The sequence below is a fragment of the Corvus moneduloides genome, chromosome 3, assembly GCF_009650955.1.
Source record: "Corvus moneduloides isolate bCorMon1 chromosome 3, bCorMon1.pri, whole genome shotgun sequence".
In the NCBI taxonomy this organism is placed as follows: domain Eukaryota; kingdom Metazoa; phylum Chordata; class Aves; order Passeriformes; family Corvidae; genus Corvus; species Corvus moneduloides.
The window spans coordinates 49,326,140-49,353,139 of NC_045478.1; the positions used below are offsets into that span (position 1 = coordinate 49,326,140).

Below are 27,000 nucleotides of genomic sequence, written 5' to 3' on the forward strand. Positions count from 1 at the left end.
TTCTTTTCAGGCTACCAAACACACGTACTGTTTTATAAAGCTGTATGTGGGTCATTCTGTGACAAATATTAAAGCTGAGGAGGATCTTGGTATGACTGCTCTAAAGAATAAGGGATGCAGAATTTTAAGCCAATAGGCTCCACTGTTAACTCAGTAAGGTTAAGGCTGTTTAAAAACCAAAAAATCCTCACCAAAGTCATGCTTACATGCTCTGTTAAAAAGTGTTCAAATTTTAGCAGACGTGATGTTGTTGAGCCATCCTTGTTGCCAGTACCCTGTGGCTCTCCATCTTTGATTATTTTATTGTTCCATACTGCATACTGCAAGTTGTAGGAGTCAATGTTCTTTCTCATAACAATCGCTGGCTTTCCACATGCCAATTGTCCTTTGACACGCTCTGTTTTAAATAAGGGCTGAAGAGCAGTAATGAAGCAAGGGCCTGCCATAAAAAATACTGCAGTGCTCCATGGCACTGACAGCACACGTAGTCATGCATTCAGCTCTCCTTTTTGGGACTATTGCTGCAATATGCTGGAGGTATGAGGGAGCAAGCTGTAAGGAAAGGGAACTCCAGACGTTTCAGATCTAAAAGTCCATTAATTGAAGACAAGTGTCTTTATGCAAGACAGGCTAAGGAAAACCTGCCTCACCCAACCCATTTCTCTGTTGCTCCTAGCAATAATAAAAGTGGACACTGTATATAAGGTTGCCTTACAAAAGGCAAATATATTTAATAGTGCATATACAAATTAATGGTTTGATAATGCTATAAAAGGCAGGAATACCTTTAAAGAAACCCTGAGCAAAAAGGAGGGTGTAATTTTTATTTTACACTTACTGCAACATTATTTCCGGTATTTGTTTGCTATAATGACTAATAAAAGGAATATGTTAAAACCAGATGTTAAAATAAAAGTGGGCATTCTTTCCATTTGTAGCTTATTTAAAAATCTAGAGAAGAGAGTTCTGCCCCATCAGCTTTGGAAATAGATGTTTAACATGGTAGAGAACAAGCTGAGCCTGAGTAACCCAAGACAACCAATTCCTTTAGCAGAAAGAGTGTCTTCTGTCATCAAAAAGAGCCATCTGGAAGAGTGTTGGCTCCGTGCCAGGAACAACCCTTTAACAACCACTCGTCATGTGCTTTAAGTTAAAATGTTCATAGTGGCACAACCTGGAGTGTTGGTAAAGGTCCTATTGGAGGAGCAACATATTCCTCCTCCCTCAGTAACCGCAAAAGGATGTTCTTCTTATTCTTTGGCCAGTTATAAATGTGAGTGTTCTGCAGCCAGGTAGGCACATGTTCCTGAAAAAAACAAGGAAAATAAAAGCTAAATCCCATAAATCCTCTTGAATCTCTACCAGAACCTTTCAGATTCTGTCAGACCCTGCCAAGAAAGATTTCATTTTGTCTGTTCTAGGCACTTCCTGTAACAACAAGAAATGTTAATTTGGCTTCAGAATTGTATTTGGGTTCCTAAATAAATGAACTTTCTGTGATCTCACAGCTTGCCTGTCTCTCTTTCTCTTCTGCCATCACATTGGCTAATTTCACCACATTTCAAAGGAAGTCTGATCTCAATGACAGGCATCGAAAGGCTTGTGAAAATAAACATTGAGAAGAGAAGAGAGACGTTTCAGTGCCCCTAGCAGGGAAAGGCTGCCACCTTAGTAGCTGCTAAAGGATCCACGCAGCACATTCAACATTGGGATGAGAATCAGTAGGGAAAGACTGGGAGTCCACAGGAACATTTCACATCCTGGTAGCCCTCTCCCCTCCCCTTGCACCTTTCTTCACCAAGCGTGGTGTCCTCTGACCACCAGAAGACTGAGGCTGATGCTGAGCTTGAGGAGAGATTAATACATTTCCAGATTAGCAGGGTCAAACCTCCACCAACCCCTGCATCCTGGAAAAGGTGCAGTTCTTCATAGAGGTTGGCCAGTGTCCATTAACGTAATGAAGCTGGGACCAACCACAGCCCTGGAGAGTGACAGCTGGCTGATGGAAATGAGCCTGCTCAGACCTCATGTTCCCCACAACCTTGGGAGGTTTCCAGACGAACAGCCTGGATGCATAGGGGTGAAGGGTTAGTATAGTACCACTAATTAACAGAGGGACTGATCCTTGACCAAAACCGGTTCATGGTCACCATGAGATAGAGATTTGTTTTGGAATTGGAGACACCAGAACATAGCCAAAGTGAGACAGCAGGTAAGCAACATGAGGAGCCAGGACATCCAGCAGTTGGTCCCAGGACCTCTTGTTTAGCAGTGTTTTCCCAAGACAGCCCCTGTTAGGAACAGCACAGTTCCTGTCAAGCTAGTGGAGCTAGCTCCAAGAGGACAGAGCAAAAAGCGCCTCTCCAGGGGATGCCCTGGCATGGGCTGCAGATGTCCTGCTGCCTGCGAACAGCCTAGCTGCAGTCCAAACCTTTCATTCCCATGATCATGCTTCTCAAATCAGCTGTCTTTTCCTTGGCCTGTACAGCTGTAGGAACAAGGCTGCATCAGTTTCCCTGCTCAGGGAGCAGTTTGTGTTAATTGATGCAACCACTCTGTTAAAGTTGCAGGATTTATACATTGGAAAGAGGTAAGTCACACAGGCACCTACAGAACCATTAGTATGAATTCACCTAGGCACCAACCCTATTCATCTCACCCCTTGGCTTCTTCCAGAGGGAGCCTCTAGCATGGGGCAATCTTGGCTTAATGCTTTGGTCACCAGGTGGCCAGATGAGGAAGACACATTTCTGTGGATTGTTGTGATGCAAACCTTGAACCAGCAAGACCCAAGTTTCCTTCAGCAATGTACGATGGGAAGCTGGAAATGCCAGTTCCACCTTAACTGTGTGTCGTGCATTCCTCGCCTCATTATTCAGTTTCCTAATGAATGCTCCTTGGATCACACAGATCTCTTCCTGTTGGAGGTCGACTAATTTTCACATACCAGCAGTGCTTTATGATATGCTTTGTATGAGATTAACTCATCTAATAGCCACATCCCCAGATGAAACCTCCAAATCTTCATTTTCTGCTCTTTTCCATTGCCAGCTATGCTAATACTTGAACATATAAAGGACAGTATAAAAAAGACAAAATTGAAGTAATTTGCCTGCCAACATCATCCAATTGTACATATACTTGGCAGTTTTTCAGGCACCTCACTTCCTCTGACTGCCTACAGACTTCATTACTGGAACTTGTTCAGGCTCTGGTGCTCTCCTTCCACCCATGATGTCCTCAGTTACATTATCATTAAGTAGCTGGAGGAAGGTAGGTGATGTACCAAAGAATTATGTGGAGAGCAAGACTAAAGCTTAACAGCAGTAGAAAATGCTGATCTGCATAATTTAATGAGAAAGGCACCTTTGAAAAACTGAAGGGTTATGTGGACTACAGAGGATGGGCAGCAAGGGTGCCTGGAGCCTGATGCTTTGATAGTGGCAGCTGGATGAACCAACCCTGGAAATTCCTTACAGACCACTGTCTGAGAGAACCACTGCTATATGCTAAATAGTCTTCTGATAAATAAAGTTGAGCCCAAATTAACATAACTTATTGTTCTGTCTCAGAGCCCCAAGGCAGCTATAATGGCTCCTGGGACACTTCTCTCTGCAACCCCTGAGGTGCCAAGTGGCTCCAGACTGTGGGGTTTGTTCACATGGTGGGCACTCAGGTAGCCCCAAGGTTAGGAGCTTCCCCCCATCAGACTGACTGAAAATGCTGACTGCTTCCCTGCCTTTGGCCTGCCCAGTTCCCACCAGTGCTGTCTTCCAGGTACTTACTTACCTTAAGTATCAGACTGAGACCATTCAGGAAGGGATCTGAATGACATGAAATACCAGAGGCACCATTCATTCCACAGGAGCTCACATATTTTACAAACCCAGGGACATATTTTCAAATTTCTGATCTTAAATCGGTGCTTAGAGAACTTCATTACACTTAAAATCCGCAAGTGCAGTGGGACTGCACAGCCCTATAGCCATTGATAACATTGTTTAAATTTTGACTCCTGTTCCAAAATTTGGGCACCCAAAGAAATATAAAGAATTTTTCCATACTTTTCTACAATGCAACTGCACCTAGGGGCAACATGATAGCTACCCAACAGTGCACAAAGCATTTAGTTATGCAAAGTGAACATGAATACATTGGAGGAGATTCTCTCAGAGTGAGGTAGAAGGGATGGGACTCTGTTGCATTACTTATTTCTTATTCTCAAATGAATCTTCAAAACAAGTAAGGAGGGCAGATTAAATTGCAAGTCCTAAAAAATCCTAGTTTGCCTTTGATGGGCCCATCAAAGTTCAAGCAACAGCCTAGTACTTTAATATTTATTATACTCTTTTATTTTTATATCCTTAACACACCCTCTCCCAGACCCTCACTTCGCATCGGTCATAAATCTTGCCCATCTCACTTATCAGCATTGCATTTGGACAAAATTATAAAAGGGTTAATATAAAAAGCATGCTTCCTGGATAGATTGTCTCTCTCTGTTTAAAATCTTTCAGTGCTCAAGGCAATTTGAGTTTTAGTTGTACATTCATCATCAGAAATACATTTATATGCTGATTTATATTGTGGATTAAATGTTTTTTATTTGTGTGTACATAAACCTACAAACTTTTAATGTAAAATGGAGCTTTGGAATATTACTTATGGGCTATTAAGAACCAAGAAATTGAGTGTCTGGGTTTTAAGATTCCATCTGGTGCACTGTGATCAAAATAATATGCACTTAATCATGCGGCAAGTATATAAGCATGCATGTATGTTACCTTTTTGGCATTTGGAAAAAGCACAGGGATGAATCTGAAGTTCATACTTCCTTGCTGTATAAACTCGATCTGCATCTAGGATAGAACAAAATGCCAGTTTTATTGTAATGACACGACAATTTATCTTCGCATGCATCTGAACCCTACGTATAAAAACATTCCTTGCTTACTTAAACTGCTCTTCTGTTAAGTGATTTGATCTATTCTGGTGGACTCGGCGTTCTCTGTTTTGGTCACAATCTAATTCTTCATTGCTACAGAAAGGATACAGGAAAGATCTCTCAACATTTCTTGAACATTAAGTTTCATGGTGTGAAATAATTGTGGGTTTAGCTGCAGGTGCAATCCCATGAAATCCATCTCAAACTGGTGAAGCTTGACTTGACTAACACCCCTGTTTGGCCTACAAAGGGGTGAAAGATTTCAGCCAGAGGCCAGATCTGTGTCTGAGCTAGGACCCAGCCTGTTCCCCATGGCCCTGGACACAGGCATCCCAGGGGTGGTAAGGACAGCAAAGTACTGCTGAGAGCTCATCTGCTGGTGACAGCTTCTGAGAAACTTGACTGGTTCAAGCTGGGGGATCACTGGCTTACAGGCTGAGAAAGGCAGGAAACTGCAAACCAAGGGAGAAAGGATCAGTTTTGTGGTTCTATGGGCTCTTCTGGGCTAAATGTCCATCCTGTGACAGGCTGTGGAGATGGGTGTCTGGTCTTCCCGCACTGTACGCTCCCCAGGAGCCCCACATTACATCTCTGGCCTTTGCTTTGCAATTCCATTCTTCAGTCAGCTTTACTGCTGTCTGAAAAAAGACCTCAGTTCCAGGATGGCTGAAGCAACTGGGGCTGGTTTAGAGGGAGGAAGGTCAGGCACTGTTAGATAAGATTGTGCTCAGGGTTATACAAGCGCTCAAGAAGGTGAAGGAGGGGAAAAACATTGAACAATAAAGAATATGAAGAAATAAGATGAGCATGTTTAATAGGATTTTTCTTCCTTGAACCTCTTAGCAGATGTTAATGAGCATATGGAGCTGATGAGAGGAAGGATTAATGAATTCCAAAGAGGGGTGTTTAACTATGGGGATTATGGAAAACAAAGCAAAGAACCTGCCATTTGGAGATAGATTTGCCTTTTGAGAAGAAGAGACAGTCTTTGTAAAACAGCAAATGCATGTCCTTGCTTACCATCCTGTGGATGTATTTAGTATGTAAGCCGTGTTCATCCCTGTCCAGCTGGGATTCAGCCCCTTCCACATCCTGTTTGTATTTTGGACTGATTGCTATGATTATCATCACCGTCTTCTGTTAGGGAGAAAAGCACTTTTATGAAATTGAGAAACGCAGCGTGTTTGGTAGAGGCAGATCGGAAATCTGCCAGTTTGTGTTTTAAGTGATCTTTGTGTTCCTGGCAAACACAAGAGGATCTCATTCGTTCTGGCAGGAAATACGGGAGAATTCATACACTCGTTCTCCTCATTATTTCTGACATCTCATAATATAGAAAATCTAAATGTCAAGAGATGTATTAGCAGCTACCAGTTGACACTTGGAATCCCTGTCATAAAAAGCTACTTTTTATCAGTGTGGAGTGTCTATGTGCATACACAGAAAACTTTTATCTTCAAATTCAGACCCAAATGTTTTCCAACAGCTTATGCAGAAGTGCATCTACTTAGTCATCTATGGCATTTTATATAAAAAGGTACTAAAGACACTGGTCTATGGAAACTACTTCTAAGCCTCTCAGTGGCAGAAATGACATCTTTTCTTGCTGATCTTAGTGAGGTGGCTGTGCAGAGAGGGGGGCTGTTGTGGATGGCCTGGGCAGGTTTAGGGGTACTGGCAGCTCTGTCATGATGGGCTGAAGGGAATGCTCCTCCACCTTGCTAGGACAGCCCGGATCCTGCCTCTGACCTGTTTAATCCCAGCCCCGCACTGAGCTCAGGTTTCCAGAGAGGGGCCATCCTTTATATCTGGGAAACATCTCTCCTTATATGGCAGGCCAGTTGAAATGCAGCAGATGAAAGCTTCCTGCTTGAGTTTACCTGGGGCCTGCCTTTCATCCCTGCCACATCAGGCTGTGTAAGGCTTCCAAGTCTGTGGCTCACAGTCAGCCTGGCACGTAATTAACTCCTTCCTTCTGTGCTATATCAAGAGAATCTGCCCCACCACAGGGTCAAATATGGTAAAGAGCCATTTTCCCTTACACTGGCTCAACATACTCCAGAATTACTTTTGCTTGTCCCTGACATATGTGTAAGCATTTACAGATGTTGAGCGTTTGCAAGAGACATGCCCAGTTGCACACTTTCCCCTGCTTGTGTCCAAGCACTCCCTTCCTCCACACACAGGTAAGGGTTTTGAAGTTAGAAACTGCCTCTACAGTCAGTGAGAGAAACCAAGCATTTCTGGGGTGGATAGTCAGAAAAATATCCTCAGGTGGAGGCAGGAGATTGTTCTCTGCATGTACTGGTTTCTCCTACTGACTGTGCACAAGTCCCAAAGGAGAACTGCCAACTTGTATTTTAAGTGATAATGATGTTTTTGGCAAAAGCAAAGTCACCCTGTCTGCTGGTTTCAGACACAGTGATCCCAAGCCTAATTTGTCCTGATGCAAGCCCCAAGAGGCATGACTGCATTTCCATGGCAGAGGCCCCAGGCTGGCTCTGCATGCAGTTGTATCATGCCTGCATGGACACTTTCAGGAAACCTCTGTAGGGCTGGCTCAGATCGTTGAGCTTCCTTGCACACGTGGGGGAGAGTCCACCACTTCTGTCATCCTGTTCCTGAACCATGGAGATCTGCTCAGAGCCAGAGACCCAGTGGCTACTCAGCAAGGTGAGAATCCAAGGAAGCCAGCCTGTGATGGCACCTGTCCAGTGACAGAATCATCAGTTTGCACCCAGTTGTGCTGGTATAGTCCAACCACTTGGCTTGATCCTAAAGGAGATGTACACTTACTGCTCAGGGGAACTTCAGAGGAAGTTGTTGCTGCAGGGGACTGCACTGGCAGCAAGATAAATCTCTGTTTTACTGCTCAGATAGATACAAAGTGATGAGAGCAAACCTATCTATCAAGCAATAGAATACCAGTTTCCAGTTTAAATGTAGGATGGTTTATCCAGAAGAACCCTTCAGTGTTTTAGGTATCAGTGCAAAAGCTACAGGTGAGAAGGATGAACATTAGCCATTGACTATGCAGCCTGGGATGAAATACAGATATCATTGTAACCAAGCACAGCTAAACCCAACTATTTAAAAAGGAGATGGAGGGACAACTTTTCCAATGGCAGCTTCAGGCTGGATGTAACAGGCAGCATTAGAATTTGGCAAGAATGCCAGGATTAGCACTTCATTTGTTAAATGAAGAGCTCTGGGACCATCAGATACAGAAGTGAGTGAGATTTGCCTACTCTCTCTCTGCAAGGCCTTTGCCATTCCTGCAGGGGCAGGGAAGACAACAGTAGGGTCTTGCATTTTCATTCTGTCCCTGTTGAATATTAGAATAATTCAACCATTTTCCTCAGGTCACCTCTGCTATGAACAAGGTTAAATTGCCCTTACATACATCACCTAGGTAGCGCTCCATCCACTTAATGATGTCAATACCTCGTACCGTGTCCTCAAAGATGTCAATCTGCAAGAGAATGAAAGTCCACAGTGAGCGTCCCTTCACCTTTCCTCCCCATTTTATGGCACTGATACAGCACCTACTCCTTTCCTTGTTTATGACAAGCATGCCCAATTCCCTTAGGAAAGAAACATGTACGTGCACTTCTCCCCTTTCAGTGCAGTGCAGAGTCGAGCTGGACAGGCAGCAAGCAGAGAGGGGCTGCTGCAGGCACACTCCTGCGCTCCCACTCAGCTGGCCCTTTGACTGGCTGCCCTGCCAGCCCCCAACTCCCAGGTATTTTTACTCGACAGAACAAGGTGCTGCCCACCTTCTCCACCTGAATAGCAGCTGCAAATGCCCACTATTTTCTGGCTGCAAGGGTATACCAAGTGTGAAGCTTTAGCTTCATATTGAACTAAATATTCAGGGTGTGTGGTGGGAAGTCAGCCAGGTCACTGATACTGGGTGCAGTAACCCAGACTTCAGCAGCAGCAGAGCAGTGGAGGACTTCATAGGACTGAATATGACCAACACTGCTTGCTTCTCTGCATGCCCAGTAAACCCAGAAACCAGCAATCAGTGACTGTGACCAATGGAGTAAGTATTAACTTCTCCAAGTTTTTGAGATAATAGTCATGATCTGCTCTCAAGTCCTTCTTTTTCCCTTTCTGAATGCAGAGAGCCTGTTTGTCTCCCTGCTTTGGGGCCATTTTGCTGTATTTATTATTCTGCAGCAGGCTCCAAGAGTTGCCTGTCCAGCAAAAGTGCTATTAATGAACCTTCTACTCCATAAATCTATGGTGCCCAAAAGCTTCCTTATGAATTGGTCATACTACAGAACTGCTGGAGAGAAGTATAATTGCAGTCTCTGTAAAAAAATCTTTGATTCATGAAAATAAATAAGCATGTGCAAAGCACCCACCGAGTCTCATTCAGTTTAATGATAGCCACTTGCTTAAATGCTTTCCTGGAGTCAAAGAGTGAAGGCTGAGGGGGTCAGATAGCACATGCTTTTGAAATAAGAAAATATGAATCAAGATTTTGATGAACACTCAATCCTAGAGCCTCTGTGGGCCTCTAAGATGAAGCAAACTCATGGGAAATCAGTAAAAATCTGAATGGCTTATGGCATTAGACAGTACAACAAAGACCTTTTCAGGCCAATGATTTTTAGAATCCCATTTAAAAGTATAACAAAGCAAAGTCACTTTTAAAGGGATAACAAAGCAAATGAAACAATGAGATGGGCTGTTTCATTAAGCTGTGTGAATTTTAGAATCTACTTTAAGATCTTTTTTTAGCAGAAAGTTACTCACATCTGAAGAATCAATGATGCAATAGCATGGCAGAAAAAAAAGGCAGGATGGGATGAACAAGAAAAGTGACCTTTTTTAATGCTGATACTACAGATCAAATATGAGACAATATTAATGGAATAGCTCACAAAACCTCATACTATTGCCCATCTGGTGTCACTAAATGAAATCTTCCAGGGCCATTATTAAAGATTAAAGTGATTAAAAATCACTTGAAAGAAGAATAAACTAAAAAGCGGATGATTTAAGTTACAGCTTGCACAACCAAGGCTAGTTCATTCTATTTGTATCTTCTTTAGCCTACAAAATGTGATAACCAGAAAAACATTTAAATGGACAGTGTATTGCCTCTGCTTTTTTAAAAATAGTCCCTTCCCTGGTTGAAAGTCTTCTTCCCCGGAAGGAATACTTACAGCAGTTTGAAATCCGTTTACAGACAGGAAGTTCACAAATTTCATAACCTCCACTGCTGTATCCACTGAGTAGGTTATAAAGACCTTGCCTGGAGGAGAGAGTCTGTATGAATACATAATGCATTGAAATACACCATCCAGAGGGTGAGACTGTCACAGCCCTCCTTTTCCACCACACTGCAGGTTCTGTCCACTTAGGTCTCCTTGGATTGTTTACGAAATGATGTGGGATAGTACGTGGCTCAAGTGTTGAAACCAATCCCCTGTACAGACCCTTGCTCTAGATTTGAGCTCCTCCTGCCTTACTGACAAGCTGCAGAGGGTAAATCCCCCTGCTGCTCCCCCTGCCCTGTGGCCAGAGCTGCTTTTTCCCAGCACTTGGCCATACCTGAGCCTGGGCTTGCACCCAGAGCTTGTGTTACCTGCACTGGCTGCAGCCAGCACAGCTTTCTCCAGACCCACTGATCGGACACAGAGCTGGAGGGGCCCTTATGCATGTCATACGGCCTCTCCTTGGAGCAGCATTAACCCCCAGGCAGGCTGCAGGGCTGGTGATAGCAACGTCCTTGCCCTTATGGGAGGGGTTTTCATGGATTTGCATCAGGGTAAACCAGCTGGCTGATCTAATCCAGCTGTGCCTGTACCACGGATGACCCTGTTTTACCCAGTAATTTCTCCATCTAGGACACACTAACTGACAAAATAGGGTCTACCCAAGAGTGGCATCTGGTATCATAACTCGCTCCTAACAGGCCAGAGAGTTGTGACTCTCTGGATTCGAAAGGTGATGCGCAGAATGAAGAACAAAGGAAAACTCAAAACCTCGGGAGACCTGTGGAGGGTTCTCAGCAATGGTACATCTCACCTACTAGTCAGCTTGGCATTCAGAAAGAAGCCATTTTTCTGAAACTTGACTTTCCTGTAAGAGTTGGAGAGTGAATGCATTTGTGGGGCTGGTGGCAATAAGAAGCACATCAGGCAGAGCCTGTGCTGCTCTCAGCATGTCCCAGAGTCCTCTCCATTCACCAGTTCAGGGAGAAACTGAGGTCAAGGCTCAACATATTTGTCTGGTTTGGGACAGGCAGAAACACTTTATCCCTAGGGCTTTGTTTCTTATTAGTCTTTTACTGTAAGCTCCAGCCCCTCCTGCCTCAAAGGGACATCCTATTTAGCACAGAGTCATGAAAACAATCTAAACAGTATTTACTTTTTGTAAACAAAATAACAAGCAATTAATGACAATTGTATTTTCAGGATTCAAGGGGATAATTCCATCCCACCAAACACAGATACTCACACCCAACAGATGTGGTGACACTTGGTGTTTTCTTTTCTTGTTGTCTTTGTGTCTTAATGTCACTTCCCCCTGCCTTCTCCTCCCCCTTCACCCCTCTCGAGCTTTCCCACCTAAAGCTGTTAGGCCGTGCTGTAAAATCTTGCACAGAACAAATTTGCTAACCACTTACGCAACTCTTCTGGCAGATTGCTGGTTCTCAGAGTTCCCTTGGCTGCAGGGTTACTGAGAGGTCTCGGGACAGCAGCTGGAGATGGAAAATTGTCAGAAGGACAACCACATGCTTCATCCGGGCCACATGCCTTGGGGGGCAGCTGACCATTAGGTAGGTGGTTGTACAGCTGGTTTCTACGAAGAAAAGCAATGGAGGATTTAGAAAATACTTATTTTCAGGCAAAATTCAGAATTTTTCTTTTAATAACACACTAAGAACTTTATCTGCGTGTTAGCTGCGAAAAGTTCTTGCAGAAATGTTTGGCTCAGCACATCTGCTTAGTTATTACAGTGTCATTGGAATGGATACCTTGGTGACAGGCTACCACAAGAACTTTATTGGGCAAACACCATTAATCACAGGAAGTAAGTCACATCATAGCTGAAAGCTGTTCAGCTTGAAATTAGCAGAAGCAAAGGCTGTTTCTGAGTGAGAAATAATGCTGTAGATGTTGTTATGCACATATAGGAGCAGGGTGGCCCTTGGGTAAGTGCTTCCCATTATCTAAAGGTGAAGAATGCTTCATGGCACCTCAGATACTCTCATGATGGTCTGTACAGCGCAAGAGGCTCAGAGAAAGGTGGAAATGGGGAAAAATGGGTCTACAAGGACACTCCAGCTCCAGCTCTGGAGGGCATCCAGTTTTGGACAAACCCAAAGTTTTGCCAAAGGGAAAAAAGTTAATTTGTTGACCAGCAATGGCAGACCCAAATGAGGGTTTCTCGTATCAGGGACTGGCATTCCAGACCTGCAATAACCTTGCCTAATGTCTCCTCCATTGTAGTAAACAGACAGAAAGGGATGATTTTAGGAAGCTCAGCAGTTCTTGTCCTACTACACTTTGGCTTCACATTTTATGTCAATGGGAAGGCGAATCTATAGAGGTTTTTACTTGAGGTGTGCTTGCAGTCTGCTGAATCTGTTGGATGAGTGTTAGGTTTCTCTGAGAGCTTTTCCCCACAGAGCTGTGATGTTTAGTCAATCAAGACCACTCTCCTTTTTTTTTTCTTAGCCTTCCTTAAATGAATGATGACAGGCTGGTCGCAGCATGTTTTCTGTTGTCACATTAAGATTTGGTTTATTCATTTCAGTGCAGATGTTTCCTGTTAGAAAATACTCTATAGGCAAATATTACCAACATGTAACTGCTGTTCCTGGAGTCAGCCTGCAAGCACCAGCCACGCAGCCACAGGACAGACCCTGAGTATTCTGGATCTCTTTTAGCAGAAGAAAGTACTAACAAAAGCAACACATACCTCATCAATGGCCACAAAAACACTACCCAGTGGCTAATTTACAGATCTTCCCGAAACTTCACCATATCTAACAAATGTGCCAGAAAATCAGGAGTCTGGTTTTAAATTTTACTACTGAAAAGGATACCCACTATTCCCCAATATTTTTACACTTTCATATAAACTCTTCAGTGCAATTCTCTCTGCTGCAGGTACTGCCTTATCTTGCTGTCACTTTTCTGTTACTGCCCTTAACTTTTCACGGGCCAGAGGAGAATGATATTTCAGTTTGCCCTCTTTTTTCCTGTCCATTCTCACAGTTTTCTGCCCAGACCACATCACGTAAGTGGACATTTTCAAGCACAGATGCCTGTAGGTTAACACCTCTAAAAGTATTCTGGTACTTGAATAAAAATGGTCTGATTTCAGATATTCTCAAATCTTGAAGCTTCAATTTGTTGTTAGATAACTGAATCTGAAGGAACCCCTGCATGGACAGGACTTCCCATCTGCTAATGACATAAGAATATATGGCCTGGTAAATTAATATTTGAAAATCAGTCAAAAAGCCCTGGATGAAAAGTGCGAGACATTTTGCTATGAAAAATCATAGAAAAGGCTGCAAATTGCAATGCAGACATATATCAGCAACTGATGGGGTTTTCTCCCTTTTGCTCTGCACCACAGAAGAGGTAAGAAGGAAATCACTGGAAGCCAGTGATTGAGTTGTCCCAGGCTGGTACAGTGTAAAGCTGAAGACCCCAGCAAGCCACCAAATTGACCTTTGCCTGTGAGCAGGAGAGCTCTAAGGTTTCAGCTGAGATACTTTTCAACCCCCTCATCCCTTTAACCTTTAAGCATTCATCTTCCTTAACTCGTGCACTTCAGGGTGTGCTCTAACAACATATCAGGTATCTGGCTTTGAAGTTCTTTAGGAAAGGTCAGTGTAAAACAGCAAATAAAGAGAACAACCCAGCATCTCACATGTACCCCTGCAGCCTGGGCACACTCACAGTGCAAGGATTCAGAATTACTGGTTGAAAACCCACAAAATCAGATCAGAGGAACTTCCACTGCCCACAACCCCCAGCCCCCCCCGGCATACTTACGGGAATCGAGGAGGACCAGGGGAGGAGCATGTCCTCTGGGGTGGTCGAACTCCAGTGCCCTTGGGAGCACGAAGGTTTGAGTAATTCGGGATCACTTGCTGGGCCGGGCGGATAACTCTCATGCAAGGTCCAGGAACAGGAGGAAGTGGTTGTGATGGCTCTGCAAAATGTTGGTAAGGAGCTCTGCCATCTGCGAGGGTGAGAAAATAAAGGCAGCAACTATCATTTCAGCCAACACATTTTTGCTTCAGTTTGTGTTTATTCCTTTCCAGGCATGTTTCAGGAAACTGAGCAGTTTGGAGGCATTTGCAGGTATCTCACTCTGAAAGAAGCCAGATGAAGGAATGTTTTTGAGTCTAAAACTCCCTATTTCCCATTCACATACGGCATGGTTCAGATCCCTGCTCAGGGTTGGGCTGTTGGAACAGCTGACAGTTAAACATTCAGGGCTGCCTTGTCCCTGCACTTAATGTGCCTCAGTGTTTTTTGGTAGGGTTTTTTTTTTAAATTTCTTTTTGGCAATGACTTGTGAAAATGAATCATCCCAAAGTTCTCATGAAAGCAGACGCAAAATCCTGGAAAAATCAGTTTGCAACACTAAGGCTAAACAGACTGTGATTATGGTAAATTAAAAGAGGAAAAATAATTGCATAGTTTGTTACTTCACCTGTGTGAATTTTCTGTCTAAGTGACCTTTTAAGGCCTTGGCTGCTGCTCCCATTGCCATCGAAGAGGCTGCAGGGGAAGCCCAAAGTGATAATTTTGTGCAAGTAATTCTGAAAACCTTTACTGTTGCTGTCCACACATAATACTGATTAATAACTATCATACAGTGGAACTGTTGGCATAAACTGAAAGAGAAAGCAATGTAAGCTGTTTGTTTCCCAAATGGGGAAAAGGAATTTTTTTCCCCTCAGTCTTTCTGCCTGCAGTTTTCATTAGGCAGCAGCTCTGTGCACTTCCAAGCTGCTGTGTGCAGATCAAAGTCCAGCCTGGCAGGGCTTATTAGCACTGCATGATTATGGTGTTATGAGCTGTCTCTAAAAGCAGCAGTACTCAAATGCTCTTTTCTCCCGAAACTGTTTCTTTAAATCCTTTTAGCTATTTTTGGGTCATGCTTTCCTTTCCATAGCAGCCATGAGGACTATCTATTTTTTTTTTTTAATGGGAGGAAAAAGAAAGAAAACAAAGCTTTGATGAAATACTCCAATTCCAGGAGCCAACACTTAAGAAAAATAACCCAACAAACCTCCAATCAACCCCATAATTACACAGATTCCTGATGAAATTGTGAGTCAGCAACATAGTATTTCTTGAAATTCTTTTAGGACATTCTCCCACTCCCCCTCTTAACTATTTGCAACAGGACAGGATGAAAGGGTCTAGGAGATTGCAAGTCAATATGGTTTCCTCAAGGATTCCTCATGACCAGCTCTAGGGAAGGTGACAGGGATCTGGTTTGGAGGTTTTAAGGCCAATGTTTCACCAGCTTCCTTTGGATCTATCTGATGCTACAGTATATTGGATGCAGCCACTGCTGTTCAAAGCACAGTGTGGCCAGGCACGTGTGCCCACACACTCCCACATCTCTCAGAGACAAATATCTGAAATAATGGTCCCCGGGCACATGGCATTGTTTGTTGTGAGCATTTCTTTGACTTCAGAAGCAGTTTTGCTGTTGTATCTCAAATAGCAGGTGCCCGGAGCCAGCTTAGAGCCTTCGGGCACAGTTGCTATTCCCCAGGGGAGGCGTGCAGAGCTTTGTTGTGCGTTGCCACTGCCCAACAATTATCTGAGACACAAGGACCTGTCAGGAGGTGATTTACGCTGTACCAGGCATGTGAGAAACAGAAGTACAGTTGCCAGGCTTCTTGGTCCTGACCAAATCTGCTCCAGCCATCTGAGTTTATTTTACTCTTTTTGCCCTCTGGATATGGCTGGAATGGTAGTGATTTTTCTAAAGAAAGCTTTTCAGAGTTCCTGCTTTCAAACAAAATGTCCTCATTCAGTAAATATCCTACTTCTCACGGATGCCTGCTTGTGGAGGAGGTAAATAGAGGTAAATAGTGAGGGATGTTGTGCAACCAGCTCTTTGTCTGCTTAAGAGTTGAACTGAAAGGAGAAGGTAGGAAAAGAAAGCCAGAGGACATTTTCCAAATGTTTAGCTGTAGGCGTCGTTGAAAGTCCATCTGTAGCCCCTTCCCCTTTACAAAGTTCCAAAATCAAAGCTGGAAACTGAAACTGAGTTTCTGAAACCCTTCTCTTTCATATACCTAATTATAGCACATTGCTGGAATGACAAAACTCCTTAAACAGATGCAATATAAATGCTGTGGAGTCAGAAAAAGGTTAAAAAAAAAAATAAAAGGTTATCAGAACAGGCCTACAGCTTTTTATTACAAAGCCAGCCCAAAACAGGTCAGGGTCTCATGAGCCTAATGTGATATAAATTATATTAAAACAATGATATTGCTGTTGAATGTTTAAAGCTCACTTCATAACAGATAAAAATCTCAGAGACTGAAAAGGAATACTAATTAATAGCAGACTGTAAACTGCGCTGTGATCTCCCAGAGCCAAAACGCCCATATTGAGGGAGCCACATCAGTGCTCAGCAACACAATCACCAGCAGCTGAGGGGGCTCCATTTTAAGTAATGAGCTTTCATTTCAGCTGACAACGGAAAAAAAATGAGGATGATGGATGTCACGCTCTTTTCACATAGAAATAAAACACATGGGTGAGTCTGGTCATAGTGCTGGGAGATACTATTTATGGAGATCAAGGGTAACCTCCCATCCTGATCCTGGCAGGAAATTCTCAACTTTGGGGATCCAAGGGGGAGCAAGGAAATCTATGAAAACAACAGGAATTGAGTCGGTATAGGAGGCTGCCGAATGACTGATGCAAGAAGGAAGGAAATGACTAGAATAAGAAATAACAGCAGGGAGAGGCTGTGCATGCTCAGCGTGACCAACAAAGGCTGGTTTCCAGGCAAAATCATTCGCCTGCATTCGATGAGTAACCACAACCTCTTTAACTTAGAGGTTTTGCAGCAGAGAATTCAGCCACATGACCCAAAAGTCTGAAATTGTAAAATGGACTGCAATTAGATGTTTAAAGAGGTTAATAATTGCATGCTGTGCTAGAAACACGTCCTTGACAAAGGATGGCTGAGATACACCCTGAGAACCTCCTGTGGGGTGAGAGGTGCTACTCACATGGGCCCTGTGGGGGCTGCTGTCCCAGGCAGCAGTGCCTGAAGCAGCCGTGGGCTTGCAAAGGGCTGTTGGGATGGGGCAGGTGCTGGCACATAGGGCACTGCTGATGCTCAGGCCCCAAAAACTCTCTGGAGATCAGTGGTCCTGGGAGGTCCTGGGGGTTCAGCACAGACACCAGTGGTAAGGGGGGCTCCAGATGCCTGAGGCCCATCACGTCCTGTGACTGGGAATTGTACCCTGTATCTACAGTGCCCAGCTCTGCCAGGAGTCTGTTTCCTGAGGGTTGCTGTGACTGTGAACTCCCTTGGCTGCTCTCCTCCAGCGAGTCCTCGGGAACATCAGACAAGATCTGTTCTGATTTACTGGAGTTGTGCCTGGTGTCAGCTGAAAGCTGTGATCTTGGCTGCATGCCTGGTTTGTCCATAGCTATAGGATGTGTCTTCGAGGGAAACGCTCCTGCTATTGATTCACCAGGGGAACAGAAGCGTCCATCTCCATCAGGATCAGTATATTTTGACCACAAGCTGCTGTCTGGCTCCATGGACAATGCTGAATGATGATGTGCTGGTGCTCTGCAAAGGCAAGATGTGCTGGCCTGAGGTGTTCGAGCAACACATGGGCTCTGGCCCTCCTCATCCTTCATATCCTCTCCAGAAGGCTGCAAAGCCTTTTCCAAGACATGTTCAGGTAACTGAGACCATGGCATGGATTCATCCACTTCAACTGGTATGCTTCGACCCACAAAAGTGCCTGAAAAATTGAGAGAACAAACACTGGAGATGGACAGCCACACAGTCAAACGCCTATCATTCGTTATCATTCAGTGACTGTGAGCTGGAATACTGAAGAGCAATATGTATTCTTTATATTCTTTATACTTTAATGCTTTTTAAAAAGATGGCAGAAAACAGCAAGAAAGGTCTGGCTGACTTTTGGCAAAACAGAAAGTAGAGGGTTAGCTGGAGTGAAGCTAGTAGAGAGTTACAGTTTGGACTAACCTGATACAGAGGCCATTTCCAAATTTTTTTGTTGAACTGGAAGTGAGTCAGCTGCCTTACTGCAAGGCCAGGATTTTTCAGCAAGCTGGAAAACAAGAAAAAGGACTCTTTTGAACATGGTACAATTTCACATAGGCAAGAATCCTAAAATAACTCTATCTCAGATGCTGGAAAAGAAATAGCAGCTAAAGTTTTGGAAATTGTGTTGCGCAAACCAAATGTTTTTTATGGGATTTCTGAAACTTACTGTTCCTGGTGAGACTGGAGGGGGGCAAAAGCAGATGAACTGTCTCTCAGAGGTAATTCTGGCACCTGACAATAGATCAGATTGCTTAGCTCTTTGGTTTGGTTTAGGCATGTCTCGGTTTTTGAGACAAAACTTCAGGAGGGAACACTCAGGAATGAGTGTTCCTCCCCTTTTCCTCTGTCAATGAGACAAATGGGTCACAAGGAGTGAAAGTGGGAAAAAGAAACCAAACTGTTTATTAACACACCAACAAGACAGGGTAGAACAGGGGAAAAAAAACCTCAAAAGAGAGTGAGAACAGACACGTGAGCTTGGACCAGCTGGGGCCACCCCGTGGGCCTGCCCAGGCCACCCCCGCAGGCTCCGCAGACCAGTGAGGAGGGAAGGGAGGCAGTGAGGTAGGGGGAAGGAAAGGGAAAAAAGAACAAGAAAAAACCCAACAGAACCATTTCCCAGCTATCTGGAACACAAAGGAAACCAAAAAGCAGCACAGTGCTCCCGGTGCACTCCCTCCCGAGCCCTGCCGAGACCCCTGAGCCCTTGGGCTGAAGCGTTCAACTGCCCCCTCAGGTCCATGGCTCCGGCCCCAAACCCCAGGTCCATCGTAAAGGCACAGCATCCTTGGGCATTGAGTGGACAGTTAAGGGATAAAGCAGCTTCATAACATCACCCCAGGACAAGGCATAATCCAGGGAATACAACCACTTGCAATTATTTTACTCCTGACCTTCTAATAACAGCTGATGCATCGAATCTAAACTTTACCACACACCCAGCTGAGTAATTTCAACTCCAAATCTTGTTTCCAAGTGCTTCTGCTTATTTTATCATACCATTTCTTCCAGTCTATTATCGCATGACTGTCATTATTTTAAATTACTGAAAATTAAAAGAATTTAGAGAGATTAGTTATTGGTTGGATCTTTTTTTCCTCTTTCCTTCAGAACTGACTTGGGCCCAAAACAAAACTATCACTTCCTTTTGGGACTGCTGTGAGTAAATTTGGTCCGACCAAGTGACTCCTGATGATGGATGCCTCTGCTTCATCCTCAGTCAGGATGATAACAGCAGTGATGGGTGAATGCTGAGCAGGCTTCAGGAAGTGCAGCCATCTTCATCCTCTTACAGGGTGCAGGTCAGCTTCCTCCCAGCAAATTCTCTTACCATGGAGTACAGAAAGATGCACTTGGTGCTCATCATTTCCCCAGCCATTTACCTTCTATCACACTGAAGAAGCTAAAATCCCAAGTAGGAGAGTTATCAGAGGAGAGGGGACTAAGCACTCCAGCAATGGGAATGACAACATTTGGCAAAAGAATCTGACATGAAAGCCTGGTAAAGAAAGTCAAAATCACAACATGTTTGAAGAGCTTTTAGTGATCCAAGGGTTTCTCCCAACTTCAGTCACAGTATCTTGAACAAAGAAGTCAAATGGAGAACAAACTTAAATGACCACTCTATAAAAAAAGAGTTGAACAGGATCACAGAGGTACTAAGAAGTGTCCCAGCCTTTATGCTGGCTCCCACAATGATTCTGTAAAAGCAAATGTTGTGCCCCATATTATGGGGCAAGGTTGAGGCTTCACATTCTTGCTGATCAGATCAAATGACACGTACTTCCCTCTGAAAGTACCTCTGGCACAGAAAATTCTGGGTGTAACATTTGCTGGGAAGTAGGATATAAACTGTGCTTTGCTGCTGGGCTGCAATGTAAACATTCCTCCTCTATGTAACTTAAGCCCCATCTGTGCAGAAGATTTGCCATATATTCATACATACCCCATGTTATATTAAGCACATCCACAGGGAGAGTTATCCTGGGATAATTACAGTGGGATAATTACACTGGTGAATTTTCCCATGTAGGCAACTCCTCAGAGCAGCTATTAGCTGCACCAGCACAGCGCACACGCTCCTGCTTCGACAGCTGCAGCCCCTGCAGGAGAGTGCTGGGTCTAGTGCCAGAGCAGCTCCTGCCCATTCCAGCGCCCAGGCTGGGAAGGCTGACTGTCAGCCCACCACCATCACGTCCCTCCCTGAGCTATGCTCCCCTTTTCCTCTACGGCAGGTCACAAACACAGGCCAAGCCTGCTGCTGAGTCCCAGTTTTCCGACAGGCATAACCATGATGGAAAAGAGAAAACCTCAAGCTCTCAGCACCAGCACAGGACCGTGACAGGGACTTGGTGCTGTGCTGTGGTGGCAAAGCGTCCTTTGCCTTGGACCTTTGGTCAGATGTCAGTTTAAATGATGACTGCCCTGGGATGGTGACTCACCAGGGCACTACAACACAGTCAGATTTACACCAGCCAGGCTGTAAAGCTGCTGAGTGGTCCCCTGACAGAGAAGCACCTGTGAAGGAGAGGTGACAAACGCCCAGCAAAGCATCTGTTTTCTGCTTATCTCAACAGCTTTGTAAACCTGACCCTTGGATCAGCTGGCTTTGAAATACCTGCTCAGACATGCTTCAACTTGCAGATATTTCTGTACATTTGGTTGTAAAGTGAATGACATGCATGCCTGCAGCACAAATCACATTGCAAACTCCTATTTCCCCTCTGAGCATCTCCAGTAAACTGGTTCCTTGTGCAAAATTCACCCTGGTGTTCACAAAGCACAACTCAGCTGTGGACTGAGGTACAGCTCCACCTCTGTAGCCACATGCACTATCTGATCATCCCTCCCATTTGATACAATCCTCAGCAAACATGCAAACTAGGCTTTCCAGAAACAAATTTGCAATGCCTCATACACTAAGATGCTGTTTTGATGGTCTCTGAAGTAGCTGGGTGAAAATGCTAGAAAACACTTTGAATTCAGATCCTCTGTATTCGATAGCCTTTAGTTTAGCACCGTGACAAGAAGAACAGATTTCTGTGAAGAAACCAAGATCTCAATCTAGAGCTCAATGAAGTAAATGGAAATCTCTCTATTGACTTTCGTAGGTTTTAGATTGGGTGTCAGATGGGATTTAAACGTTACTAAATTCCTTTGGAGGCTACAACCTCTAAAGTTTTTGGTCTTTTTTTTTAGTTCTGTTGCTAACATCTGGCTATCTATGAAACGAACTGTATGAATCTAATGAAAGGGACAACATGGGCAAGAAAAATTCAGGTTTGCTTTCTTGAAGTTTGTTATTTAATGTATTTAGTCTGCCTTTTGGAGAAGGGATATTAAGACTTTATTAAACTGTATTGCAAACCATCAGCTGCCAAACTCTTCAAATGTCTTACTTCAGAATATTTTAAAAATGTCTTTCCTATTAGTTTAACCTCTGAATGGATAAACACCTCTTTATCTCCCAAATCAACTTAATATTTAAAAGACAGCCTTATTTCCTTCCTGTGTAACATGAGCTTAAAAAAATTACTCCAAATACCTGAGTGAAATAATTTGGTCAGACAGAAGAGACAACTGATTCCATCACTTATGTTTTTACCTGCAAAAAATTCTATTTTTTTAGATAGGTTTTTGCTTAGACCCTGCTTTGACACCCACGCACAGCCCCTGCTCCCACAGGGTCGAGGTAGGAGGCACCAATGGGATGAGGGCTTTGGCATTAAAAAAATAGGAAATGTGACTTCATCCTCCTCCTCCCTCAGTAGCCCTGGCTGGAGAGAGAAACTGTTACAACAGCAGAGCTCTGTCTGTAAAGATGGCCTCGGGGCCATTAACCCCAGGACATGCTGAACACTTTTTGAGCAATGCTGGCAAAGGCATGTGGATGGGAATTCCCAAGAGAAATCCCCACACTGCTGAAAATGTAACAGATGATTCAAAAACATCCTCCTCCAACAGCAGTACTTCAGAGTGTTGTTTCTGCTCAGCTGAAGATCCCTGGCTTTTGGAAAAAGACCCAAAAGACCCCATTATCCCTCTATTTTATGTTGCCTTGTGCAGCTGAGTTTCGTTTCCTTCCACTTTTCTAGTTAGCTTATCCTGCAAGTACAGTTATGCATAGGGCAGAAAAATGACTCTCTTGGTCTCCCATGTTGAAGAACTAGGGTAGAGGAATGCCTCAGCATACTGAAATACCCTCTGAAACCTGTAGCCTGATCGCTTCTCCAGCACAGAGGCTGCTGGAGAGCAGAGATAGTGTCCAACCTCATTCAGAAAGACACTGCAACTTCAAGTCAGATCATGATGTTGCCAGAAAACATCAAGAATTTAATATCCCCCCTGCACCTCTGACTATTCAGGAGATTACTGATAACCAGCTGGAGCCGTTGCATGTACTTCTGCTTGTAATAAAGTGAAGAGGCCCTTCCTAGAGGGACAGAGCCTGGACTGCTCCCAAAAATGTCAAAGGAACTCCTTAAACCACTCTTTTTCCTTCTTTTCCTTCCTCTCCTTATGCACCCAGTTCTGCAATGTGCATTAATTCAGCAAATAACCTTTGTGGGTGGGTGCTTAGTGATTCGAGCTCCTGAGAAGAACCCCATCCCAGCTCCCTTGTGAGGCTTCCCACACCTAGAGAGGTTCTTCCTCTGCTTCTGTCAGGGAGACAGGGGAAGCCACCCAGACCTCCTGCTCACAGCCAGCAGCTGCTGGCCATGGCCACTGCTGGAAACCTGCAGGGAGAGCATGAATGAAGGGGAGCAAAATTCTTCTGCAGGTCAGTAGAGATGGACCTGAGCACCCAAGTTTGAAGCAATGGTAAAAGTCCCCTAAAAATCCTCCCATGGAGGCAAGGGGACAAGGGGAAGAGTGTTTGGCTTAGCTCATCTGTGCTGTTTTCTTGCAGCTGATTGCAAAATCCATCAGGTATTTATTTCATCTGTTTTCCAGCATGAAGACTTGTCAGGATGTGCTGTCCCAAAACACACACTAACCATCTATCTGCTTTTGATTAGAAACGTTCTGTCATGAAGGAACAGAGGAGAGAGAGACTGCAATGAGCATGGTTGTGCTCTCTGCTGCTTCTGGAGAGGGGGAAAATATCTTTGCTCTTTTGATCAAAGTTTTATTTGTCTACCTTGTTAAAACAGAAAACATTAGGATGAGAAAGAAACCTCACCTTCCTTGGTGCACAACACACAAGGACAGGGTTTTTTATTCACCAGTAACAGCATTTCTGAAATGGCACAGGTAGAGATTAAGGCAAAGCTGAGATCACAAGGGGTGAGGATAGACAGGAATTTCTTGATTTCCAATTAATTCCTGAGTCCTTTGGCTGAATCCCTTAAGCTCCCTGGTGCTGCTGATATCCATCTGCAGGATGGGAGTAAGTGGATGCAGAATTTGCAAGCTGCTGTGAGGATGCACACGTTGAGATCCCAAGGAATGCTGTTGCCACGGGGTGAGATGAGCGTAGGTGTGTAAGAGCACTTGCTCTAAGTGCAGCCTTCTCTACAGAAGCACTAAAGGCAACTTTCCTCAAAAAAAACTAGAGAGAAATCCTTACAGGAGGAGCAGGTGTAAATGTGGGAACTGGTTTGGGTCTACAACCTAAATAAGCACTGCCAAGGAAATCCAAGCTTCAGAGTTTCGCACTTCACGATGAACAATTTTGGCTGCTGTCATCACGGATGCTGACCCTCTCCCTTGGGTACCCTCCACAGCAAAGACTAAGGCAACGTGTCACATTCTTAGCCCAGACTTTTATCTCTCTAGGGCAGGTAATGTTTATTTTTATGACTTCTGGAAAAATTAGAAAAGGAATATGAAGACAATGTTCCTCTGACTATATGGTCGCTCTCACGTATTTTCTGAAGCCATGGCAGCAAAGGCTACATGTGCCAGGAGAACATACTTCAAATCCTCCCTGCACAGCAAACATCACATTCTCTTTTGCAGCACTAATGCTGCTTCACTGGACAATCCATGGTGCAAAGGCTAGAGCAGACCTGTATTTTTTTCCTTTTTAGTGTAGATACTGATATACATGTTAAAGGAATGCTGGGCAATAAGCAGTAAGAAACTAGGAGGGTGACACCCTCAAGCAGGATCCAAACAGGCATCTCAGATACAGGCAGCATTCCCTGCCAGTTTTCTAAACTTTGTGAAATATGAAAATGTCTACAGTTATCTTTGGTATCCTTAAAAATGTGTTTTCCAGAGGCTACTTCCCGCCCATTTCTGGTGCTGGTACAACTCTCACAGGCACTTAAGAACTCCCAGTTTGGGATATCCCATGGCCCTGGGACATCCCGAACTCCTGTCACAAAACTGGGGCTGGCTCAGTGGGGTGGGATGGGGGGGATCACCCTGAGGGGCATCAATTTCCTCAGCCTGCTTTCCTAGAGCTTCATGCCTTACATTGAAGACTCTGATTCCTAATAAGGAAAAAGTCCTGGTATTTCACAGGGCTGTTGTCTCTCCCATCCCTAACCACTCTCCCCGTTCTGTTCTGCAGCGAGAGGGCTGCGGGGTGCGTGGGCGGTGGGAGGCCGTGGGGAAGCCTGCGGGACCTGACATGTCTCCCTCAGCTGGCGTGAGAACTGCCTCACTTGCAGTCATGAAACGTGCAGAAATGTGTGTATCTTTCAGACATGTACCCTCTGCCAAACTTCAAAAGCCACTGCTGGGGGTGGGGGGCACTGACAGACACGAACACCATAATTGCACATGCCTTGCTTCCTGCCTTAGGAAAACAGAAAGAAAACTCAACTCCACAGGAAAAAAAAAAAAACCAAAACAAAAAACCAGCATGCTTCCAGACACTGCCAGCACTCTGCACTGCAGGCAGCAGCACCATCAGCAGCCACCTACCCACCCTGCCCCAGCTGCCTGTGCCCCTCGCATCCCTGTCTCTGGCATCACCCACCATGGGTGGCACAGCAACATCTGGTCATGGTGGGCCACTGGCGTGGCCAGTCCAGGCTGTGAACCCAGCCAGGGCTTGCAGGAAATGGGAATTTCTGGTCTCAGGATTGCTGGTGGTGCTGAGGACCAGTAAGCCCAGATGTGCCAATCTCAGTGCCCAGCCAGTGCTAACCCTGGAAAACCTGTATCCTGAAACTGGGTGAAACGGGAGCAGGTTTTATATGGCCGATTTTATCCTAGTCGAAAAGAAATACCACCACCTTGCTCCCACTTGTTTCTATACCAATGCTAGAGAGGATGGTGCAAAAAGGGTCTATGATCCTGTTTTATTCACTCCTTGCAGCCACCTCTCCCTCACCAGGTCCATGGACCTGTCCTATGCAGCCTCAGGTCGGGAAGGGAAGGGCAAAGGGAAGGGCAAAGGGAAGGGCAAAGGGAAGGGCAAAGGGAAGGGCAAAGGAGAGGGAGGAGAGGGCCATTGGCCAACAAACCACCTTGAGCCTGCAGAGCCGGGCAGGGTGGGAGCGGGATCAGGCCTGGCCGCCAGGCATTGCCAGGAAACTACGTAAATAGGCTGGACAACATTTCGACACCAGGCGTGTCCGTTCCCAGTGTTTACCCCAAACCCCTCCTGATTTAAAAAAAAAAAAAAAAAGAACAAAACCCAACAAACAAACTGCAGCGAAATGGCTGAAACATGTTGTAACCATCTGTGAAAGTCGGGCTCTCATGACACGAGAGAGGCGGGAGAAAGCGAGCGAGACAGCAATTTGGGGCGGGGGGGGTGGGGAGGAGAAGCCCCAGCGAGAGCCAGGCGTGGGTCAGCAGCTGATGGCAAACAGGGCCCGAGACAGGCGGCACCTCTGACACTTCTTACCTTGCGGGCGAGGGAGGTTCGCGCTGGGCTGCCCAGGAAGGCGAGAGGGCTGCGCGCCTCCTGCGCTCCCCTGCGCGCCCGCGGCTCCTTCCTCAGCCGGCCGGGCGGTTTTCCCTCCTTTTACGACAGCCTCCCTGCCTCTCCCAGGTAAGCGGCAGAACTGGCTCAGCAGCAGGAAGTGGAAGAGCATGCACGGCACAGCGCGGCGGCGGGAGAGCCTCTGTGGGGGAGTGACACTTCGAAGCTCCCAGCTCCCTGGCAGTGCCTGCGTGCAGCTCGCTGCCTCTCCCGTGGGAAGCCGGGCTGCCTCTGCGTGAGCGCCGCGGATAAATACCTGTAGGGGAACCCCGGTGTGATTCCTAAACGGTGTGCCTCGTCGGGAAAGTCATCCCTTCCTTTCAGCCCTCGGTCGCGTACTGTCAATGCCAAATGTTAAATCAGCTGTGATTCAGACTACTGAAGACAATCACATGATGCGTGTAAGAACTATATAAAGAATAATAAAAAGGATTTCACGTCTGGTTCTTTCTTTTAGATTAGACTTCTAGACATTTCCAAGTTTCTACACTCTCAAGGACCAGAAACTCGCCTTTCCTACAAGCTGAAACTGCTTCTCACAGCTCCTGAAAGCCGAGTAGCTCCTAAGAGCCCCGGTGAGCTGTCCCAGGAAAGCCACTCTGGCCGCCTCATCGGCAGCAGAATGTCCCAGCCCACACCACTGTCCTGACCCCCACTCAGCGCATCTCCCTGCCGAGAAGCTCTTCCTGATTTCCAGCCTCATTTTCTTAGTTTAACCCTAGAAGGAGGTTGACTTAGCTGCAACCTGGGCACGGCTCCTCATCCTCCAAGTGGCCATGGGCGGCCGCCACATGCTGCCTCAATGCGCACACGGGGACATCTGAACAATCCCCCAAGCTCC

The 27,000-nt window shown here is 45.2% G+C and overlaps 1 protein-coding gene and 1 long non-coding RNA gene across 6 annotated transcripts in view; one reads left to right on the forward strand and one right to left on the reverse strand.

Moving 5' to 3' along the window:
* LOC116440588 overlaps positions 1-27,000 on the forward strand; it is a 91,396-nt gene that overhangs the window by 34,400 nt on the left and 29,996 nt on the right. The window lies entirely within an intron of this gene.
* Positions 702-26,981, reverse strand: TRAF3IP2 (TRAF3 interacting protein 2). 5 transcript variants are annotated; one of them, XM_032101494.1, is made up of 11 exons: positions 26,905-26,981; positions 26,082-26,497; positions 18,194-18,278; positions 17,196-17,945; positions 13,975-14,164; positions 11,589-11,764; positions 10,123-10,211; positions 8,349-8,417; positions 5,966-6,082; positions 4,785-4,859; positions 702-1,306 (listed from the first exon to the last, which is right to left on the reverse strand). In XM_032101494.1, exons 3-11 carry the CDS (start codon positions 18,207-18,209, stop codon positions 1,160-1,162), a joined length of 1,629 nt encoding a protein of 542 aa, XP_031957385.1. In that variant the 5' UTR covers positions 18,210-18,278; positions 26,082-26,497; positions 26,905-26,981; the 3' UTR covers positions 702-1,159. The 5 variants fall into 5 exon arrangements, 4 of the variants coding, with proteins under 4 accessions (XP_031957385.1, XP_031957386.1, XP_031957383.1 ...); XR_004238694.1 differs by lacking the exon at positions 26,905-26,981 and having other exon boundaries at positions 8,354-8,417; positions 26,082-26,610; XM_032101495.1 differs by lacking the exon at positions 26,905-26,981 and having other exon boundaries at positions 26,416-26,610.

Excerpts from the sequence above, each read along its gene's own strand:
- TRAF3IP2 (XM_032101492.1), bottom strand. The coding sequence starts at position 18,311 with ATGTTCAAAAGAGTCCTTTTTCTTGTTTTCCAGCTTGCTGAAAAATCC. Across the intron at positions 17,946-18,193 it reads GGAAATGGCCTCTGTATCAG|GCACTTTTGTGGGTCGAAGC; the intron begins GTTAGTCCAAAC and ends TCAATTTTTCAG. Across the intron at positions 14,165-17,195 it reads GCAGCCCCCACAGGGCCCAT|ATGGCAGAGCTCCTTACCAA; the intron begins GTGAGTAGCACC and ends TCACCCTCGCAG.